This window comes from Ammodytes marinus (assembly GCF_949987685.1).
Source record: "Ammodytes marinus genome assembly, chromosome: 7".
NCBI classification, from domain to species: Eukaryota; Metazoa; Chordata; class Actinopteri; order Uranoscopiformes; family Ammodytidae; genus Ammodytes; species Ammodytes marinus.
In genome coordinates, this window is record NC_137211.1 from 26796353 (window position 1) to 26804276 (window position 7924).

General features: G+C 42.7%; 1 protein-coding gene across 1 annotated transcript; it reads right to left on the reverse strand.

The window, feature by feature from the left end:
- Positions 1 to 2970: 2970 nt before the first annotated feature.
- Positions 2971 to 6890, reverse strand: pim1 (Pim-1 proto-oncogene, serine/threonine kinase). Its single transcript, XM_080030321.1, has 5 exons — positions 6467 to 6890; positions 6063 to 6220; positions 5520 to 5886; positions 4805 to 4981; positions 2971 to 4679 (listed from the first exon to the last, which is right to left on the reverse strand). The coding sequence occupies exons 1-5, from the start codon at positions 6549 to 6551 to the stop codon at positions 4465 to 4467; spliced, it is 1002 nt and encodes a 333-aa protein (XP_079886447.1). The 5' UTR covers positions 6552 to 6890; the 3' UTR covers positions 2971 to 4464.
- Between the last annotated feature and the right edge of the window lie 1034 nt (positions 6891 to 7924).

Genomic DNA, 7924 nt, shown 5'->3' on the forward strand with positions numbered 1-7924 from the left:
CAAGTAAAGTGAAATGCTTGGAAGCTTTAATCATAACCTAATAGTCTAGTTTGCATGCATGTTATTGAGGCGTTAACCTTCTTGATTTATGTTTTGCTTTTATCACAGCATGGTCAAACACAATACATTTTACAGCGGATGCATAAGTGTATGGTGCATGTGTGTAGGGCTCCTCATTGAATATCATAATTCACAGACTTAACCATGTGCACACACAAATTCCCATTCATGCAACTGTTTGCAAACCCTGCCTCTGTGTACGTAAGAATTGGGAATGTGTGTGCGTGTCTGGAGCCTGGGGTGTATTTATCAAGCAAGCAGATAACACTGGACAAACCCATGCAGTGAAGGACAGTGACGGGGACCGGAGCAGGAAGCTCCTCCCTACATTGCTCTAGTCTATACTGTCTAACAGCTGGAACAGGGAGGAGGTGATAACGCAACAGGTGTCTTTCTCGTCAGAAAACCAATGTTCCAAACGTTTTCCCACAATATCAAGTGTTGATGGAAGAAGATTTATCTATTTATTCTATAGAACTATATTTTTTTAAAGTATAAAAATGTGCATGGCCGTTTAAGTTTGACCATCCTGCTGCTACTAGAAACATGGCGCAAGTGCAACAAAATGGCGGCCTCCTTGTGCGCCGACCCGCTCATATGTATGTAGATACTGTATAAAAGGCTCATTCTAAGGAAATAAAAGAAAAGAAAATGCACCTTTTAAAGGAATAGTTCAACATTTTCAGCGGAGTCACGCTATTGCTCCCCATAGCTACCTGCGCTGGAGCTAAGCTAACCCCGATGAACTACCCTACTAATGGCCCTTACTTCATCAAAAATGCACGAACAGTTAAAGGGAAGGTTTCTGTCGCCTTACATTGAGCCGGTGAGTGAAGCAAATCGCTACCAATGTTAAATGTTGAACTATTCCTTGAGCCTATCTGTAATGTCAAATATAAACATCAAAACACGATACTCTAACTCATTGACTCATCAGATCCCCTGACCATGAGACACAGGTCTTCCTGCTAACGACAGACAAAAGAATGGTGTTCTTGAATGTCTCTGGTTGCTATTTCACTGTGTTCTATTTTTGTGATGAGTCAGTGTTGAACTAAGATCGTCAAATAAACTGTGTGGGGTGGAGAGAGTGACTCACACACACACACACACACACACACACACACACACACACACACACACACACAGTCCATGCAAATACCTAACTCTGACTCTATTTGACTCTAGAGACCGTTTAACATGATTAGTCCTTTCCACATGTCGTGTACAAGGGAAAACAATGGTCGGCAAACTATTAGTAATATGAACAGTATGGGACATAACATATTGTAAAATATTCATATACACTCTCATAGATGCTAATATAAAGTTACAGCAGACAGCCATGTAGGTTAGCTTAGCATAACAACTATATACAGGTGTAAACCGCAAGCTAGCCTGACTAGCATGACAACAAGTTATCATTAGTTTGGTTGACAGGCAGCCAGCAGAGACTTCAGGCAAAGAAATTGTGTGACACATAACCTTCCTGTAAAACCACTCACTTGTTTTTATCCTTGGGGGTTAAATCAGAGGTTAAACACCATATAAAGTGTGAGTGAGTTTTAAAAGTGAGGTGAATAAGTGTCTTCCGCGAAACTATTCTTTAACCTGCAATAAATCCTCTTTTTGGCTTACATTTGGACAAATTTGTTAGCCATCTGTTATACAGTAACACATTCAACAGTTACGGACATTAACATTTATTTGGGGTCAAATCTCTCTGGCCAGGTGAGCATTTATCCAGAAAATAAGTGTGTTCACCAGCTAGTCTGGTAGTATTTGTCTAGTGTTCGGTTATGAGCGATTTAGTGTCCAGTTAGTTTAAGAAGCATATTTTCGAAATCTGCTACCTATTTGCTATTAACATTGTTTTCACATTGTCCTTTGTTACATTAATATGAATACATCAATTATAGCCTTTACAACGTTGCTGTTGTAAAGTGATGACTCTTAGTCAGACCTGGTTTGAATAGGAGGTGACCTTTTAGAAGAAGTCCCGCTGTATAACTTCAATACATGTTGAACGTGGTGGCTTCCTTTTAAGATATTCATATCACCACTATAGGCGACATACAGATATGACGTGGTTCTCAGAATGACAGGGGAAATGAATGGCGTTGTAAATTCACGGAAACCACCTGTGGTCTTCACCATACGCTGTCAGGGAAACTGTATGTCGTATGAGTATATAGCTATAGAAGAAAGCCAGCATCACATCTAAAGCCTTACTGCAGGCTGGTTTGATTTTTAGGGCTATTATGGGATACATACATACATTCAGTGAGTTGCATAAAGCCACTGCTGCATGTCTTGTATTTTGGCTCAGCTCCTACCTTATTTGGCAACACATTGAACCTGCTCAACGCCCTCCCTAATCTATATACTTCACAATTTATTTATTATCTTTTTCAATTTACATACATCTGTGATTTAGCTATCATAATGTGTTCTCATTGTGATTACGTGTTGGTCTACACACAAAACGTTTTTTTCTTTTGTAAAGCTCCTTCAGTAAAATGTGTTTTATATTGTAGGATTTGTGAGTAAAATTAACTTGTTTGTTTCCTCTATGTAGGCAGCACCCTGCAACCTTTGGTTGCCATCTGCCTTCCTTATCTCCTCATCTTTGCTGCTTTTTCTACGAAGTGTCAAACAGGAAAGCCACTTCTAAAGAAACTGTAAAACCTTCTGACGTAGTAAGTTCTATTCTTGTTCAATTATGTATACTATGCACAGCAGTCGTTTTGAACTTTTTTTTTTAAAGAAAATCCTATCCAAACAGACCTGTTTTTTCACTGATAGCCTACATGTTTGACATTTGGTTTCTCCTTGATCTGAAGTGCACTGCCCTGGGTCACAACAACTGACTGTGTGTTAACACCAAACAATACAAAGGAGTCAAAAGTGTCATAGTTAAAAAAATATTTATTGAAATCATATAAAAATACTTTCTAACATCATTTACAATTCTAATTAGAATGGATGTATAAACAACAATCCAAGCTGCAGTCGTGAAATCAGAAATTCTAATTCTCTTACACACACACACACATTCATACACATTCAAAACATCCAACATTCATAAATCGCTTACAGCAGACAACCAGCGTAACCAAACCAGGTACCATCAGTAGACGTTCAATGTTTTAGTTACATTAAGATGGAAGTGCTTTTTTTCCACTATTTACAGGTTATAAACATGACATACACAAACATACACGCACACATCTGCTCTTTAATTTAAAAAAATGTCAAGCCATACATATGGTAATTTCTTTGTTTTTCTTTTTAAATAATCTGTGGGCCCCATTCGGTGACTGTGGAATGAAATATATATATAGAAAAAAAGTACAGCCGAAATTCTCTCATAAATAAATAAATAAAATTCTGCGCTTGTCGGGTGTGAGATAGAAGTCACAGCAATAATAAATATCATTATTATGTACAATTCTTTTGTCTCCACCCAATTGTAAGACCTGTGTGAGGCACTGTTCAAACATAAGTAAAAACGTGAAGAGCAGAGGATGTTGTATTTCGGTATGGGTCAAGGTTTGCATTATAGTGTGCATTCATGGTGGATTGGTATGGAAGCGTTTTTTTGCCTTAAGCCTTGTGTTTGTATACAGAACAACATGGCTGAGGTTGTAGTAAAGAGTGAGGTAAGTCCAGTGATTCTTTTTCATGACTTTGTTTTGCAGATGATGCTGCAGGAAGCTATGAGGTCGTCATTGAAGAAGTAGTGATAGTAGTGGTTGTAAAAAATATGACATAGGCTTTACTGATCTAGGCCCATGAGAAGAATAAAGAAAACAACAGCAATATAAAGCCTTGTGAGGAGCAAAAAAAAAAGCTTGTCGAGAAGACGTGCCTTTTTATGCTTTCACAAATTTTCAAGTATTTTCAGGGTTCCCCCGACAATCTCGCAGAAGGCACTTAATGAAATCTTGGTAAATGCCTCTGCTCTTCCCACCGTGCTTGCTACAGACACAACACCGGGAGAGCAGAGTAGTGTATGGGGAGAGCTTACATAACCCGGCCCTGTCCACTTTGCCATTCAGCAGGGCACATTTACTGTATTTGCTCAACAACACATACTGAGCATACCCTCCTACACACTGATAAACCCGTTTGCCTAGATCAGAGTCAAGTTCTGACAGGTGAAAAACACCTGGGTACGTCAAGTGTTCGGGGGGCTGAGAGGGTCTTGCCTTCCAGGATACACACCGAGGCGTTTTAGGAGAAGTCCTTTCCACCTTGCTCTAGCCCGTGTCGGGACTAGCCTTCCCGTGGAGCTGCCCTCTCTCTCTCTCCTTTCTGCTTCACGAGTCTTTATAGTCAAAGTCTCTTGAGTGAGCGAGGTCCCGTTGGGACCAGATCAAACTACTGTGTTAGCTTGTTAGCTCAGCGAGCTACGGCCACCGGCGCGGTTGTGAAGGCGCTGGCCTCATGGTTGATGCTGTGCAACCGGATCTCTGCACTGCTCTTGTCTGTCATCAGCGTGGGCGGGACCAGAGAGGAGGAGGAGCCCTGCATCCATGAGTGGTTGACGATGTCATCGAAGGCCGGACGGTCGGCCGGGCGCAGGGACAGGCACCACTTGATCAGCTGTTGGCATTCTGTAAGGCAGAGGGACAAAACCCATAAGTCTGCAGCACTAAACTTATGACGTGAAATATACACTACAAACGTAACCTACAAGCTACAATATATAGTATAAACAGTATCGCTAAGGTGAATTTACCTGGGGAGATTCTCCTCCGGAATAGCACCTGCCCTTTTAGGATCTCCTCGTCGTGTTCAAAGGGGATGTCCCCACACACCATGTCGTACAGCAGGACACCCAGGGACCAGACTGTGGCGGAGCGGCCATTGTAGCGATGGTATTTGATCCACTCAGGAGGACTGTACACTCTTGTGCCTGGAAAATAAAGAGAGAAACATGCCTTTAAAATCTCCCAACTATTCACAAATAATGATCAAGAAATATTGTATCACAAACTCAATCATATTCTTTTCTGATAATATCTTATTATATTTGTATTACATTGTGATTAACCAGGAGGGTAGATTTATCAGCTGAGCCTGTTTCATAACACAGAGTGCATGCCTGTGTGTGTGGGTGGGGTGACCATGTGACTTTGTTTACAAACTTTAAGTTGTAAAAATGCCACATCCTGCCAATAGGGGGCGCCAAAGCAAAAGTAATGCTGATTTGAATGATATAGTATTGAAAGGGCTGCTCTGCTGTGTGGGGGGATGTCAGAGATGACACAACCTAGGAATTCCCGTTTGAGTGTGGGGGGAAACAAATCATAAGACCAAGGAGTCTCGCTGGTCTAATGGAAAATCTATGACGTATTTCAATCACAATGCAGATCTAATAAAGTAACCAAAAGTGTAAAAAGAAAAAAAAAATATTATTATTATTGTTATAATAATATTCATGGATGACTCACCATCAAAGTCTGTGTAGATGGTGTCTTTCAGCAGGGCTCCGGAGCCGAAGTCGATGAGCTTCATCTCGCCAGTGCGCAGGTCAATGAGGATGTTCTCGTCCTTGATGTCGCGGTGCACCACGCCGCAGCTGTGGCAGTGTCTCACGGCCTCCAGCACCTGGCGGAAGAAGCTGCGGGCCAGCTCCTCCGGCAGGGCGCCTCGCTCCGTGATGAAGTCGAACAGGTCCTTAACGTTCTCGGGCCTCTCCATCACCACGATGAAGCTGTCCGCGCGCTCGAACCAGTCCAGCATTTTAATCACGCCGCGGAAGCCCGTCCCCACCTTCTTCAACAGCACAATCTCCATAGGGACCCTGCAGCCATTAGGCTAAAAGGAGATGAAGAAACAAAACATTAGCGTCTGTTTTGATAAAATAATGGCCAATAGCACGCATAAAATACTCCCTAATGTCTGACTTAAGTAGGCCTACCATAAATGACAGCAATATAATATGACAGAAATATCCTAAATTAATATAATAATATAGGCGAATGTGTTCATACCAGCTCGCCCCACTCGGAGATTCTGTCCTTGGCCACATGTTTAACAGCAACCGGAGTTCCGTCGGAAATCCTCGTTCCGGTGTAGACGGTACCGAAGCCGCCACTGCCGAGCACACCGCCGACCTGGTACAGCTTCTCGAACGGCTCCCTCTCTTTCACTGCGGGGACACACACACAGCGGTAAATACCATGGAACAAATACACACATAATCCCCTATGGAAATACCAGTGCCAGCAGAATATCACAATATACTATGGATAGTCGGCTATGTTGCTATTCTAAAATTAAAATAGATGTTGAAATGAGCAACGGATACGCACGCGGGAGCTGCCAGCCATTATTGCTGCGGCAGCCCCCGTCGTCCTCCATAACGATCGAGTGAGGGAATAAAAGGGCGTCTAACCTTGATGAACTTGGAGCTGCTGGATTTTCGCCGGCATGTCTACGGCAGAGATGTGGGCCAGAGAATTGAGCTTGGACAGCAGCATTCCTTAAACAGATATCCACCACGGGTGTCTTCTTCTTGTGTTTAAACCGGTAGTTTGATCCCGATAGTCTCCCGTATCCCAGTGTGTGGAGCTTAAAGTCCACGTTGCGGCAACAAAAAACGCGGTGGTGATCCTCTCATCCAGACAAGAAGCGCGTGATCCAGGGAAAATATAGACCCAAACTTCGTCCTTGCTGGCGTATGGATATCTGAGTTTCGCCTTCAAAGCTGATGTCCAAACAGCAGCTAGTCCCCGCAATGTTTTGTAAACAGAGTGGGGTAAAATTGGATGATTCAGATAAAGCAGTGTGTAGACCAATTCCTCAGTCAGTCACACACACACACCGGCTCTTAAGAAACGAGCAGCTGGGGGGGAAGGACGTTTATAAGGCAGTAGTAAGAGGGCGTCGCCATAGGCGCCGATGTCCTCGGATTCACCTCCCTCTTCCGTCCTCTGCGCCAATAGGATTGCAGATACGCATTCCAAACGCACGTCAATCACAGGATGAAAAAAGAAGGCGAACCCAATGCCCCAGCCCTAGCCGAGCCAGACACAGACGTGGCGGGAATAAAAACGCGCTAAAAAAAAGAAAGAGAAAAGGGGGGGAGTCTGAAGCATGGACCTAGGTCTGAAGCATGGTCTGAAGGTCTGAAGTGATGATTATGAATTCAAGTTGGACGGAAATGCAAATTCATAGCCAAGTGCCCCCCAACCCACACACACGTCTCCTCTTTTTGCGGGAAACGGACTCCCATGATTATGATTTTTATTATGATTAAATTTTTTATTTTTTTTGTAGGCTATTAGTACTATATGCTTCAAAATACAAGAGGAGTAGCCTACTTTACTGACACTGGAAGTAGGCTATAGTAATGTCATGTAACTTTATTTAAACAGGGACAATGTAGGCCTACACAAGAAACATAAGCCTTGTTTAGAGCAAAGATATAGGCTATGCATTGTACCAGGTTTTAGCAAACTGCTATATTCCACCTGTAGTCCCTATTAGGCTATATTTCAATAATAAACTTTTTCCATAGGCCTATACAATTATTGTATTTTTCAATCTGCCTTGCATGCTGTAGAATAGAAGAGAAACAGACAGTTTCTGTTGGTCGCACTTAAGCCTCCACATGGCTTAATAGAGACATTCTTCACAGAGACACATACCAACCGGGCCTATAGCCTCCTAGGCCTATAACCTGAGCAGCAGTTCATCAATTGCATTCCAGCCATTCTGAGCCCTGCCATTTACCTGATTATTTTCACGTTAAACACTGAGGTTTATTGCCTGAAGTGAAGTTCCAGGGGGACTATGGGGCTGGCGGGCTGTATTTGAGTTGCCTGACAATGGGCTCTCAACTGCAGTTTGC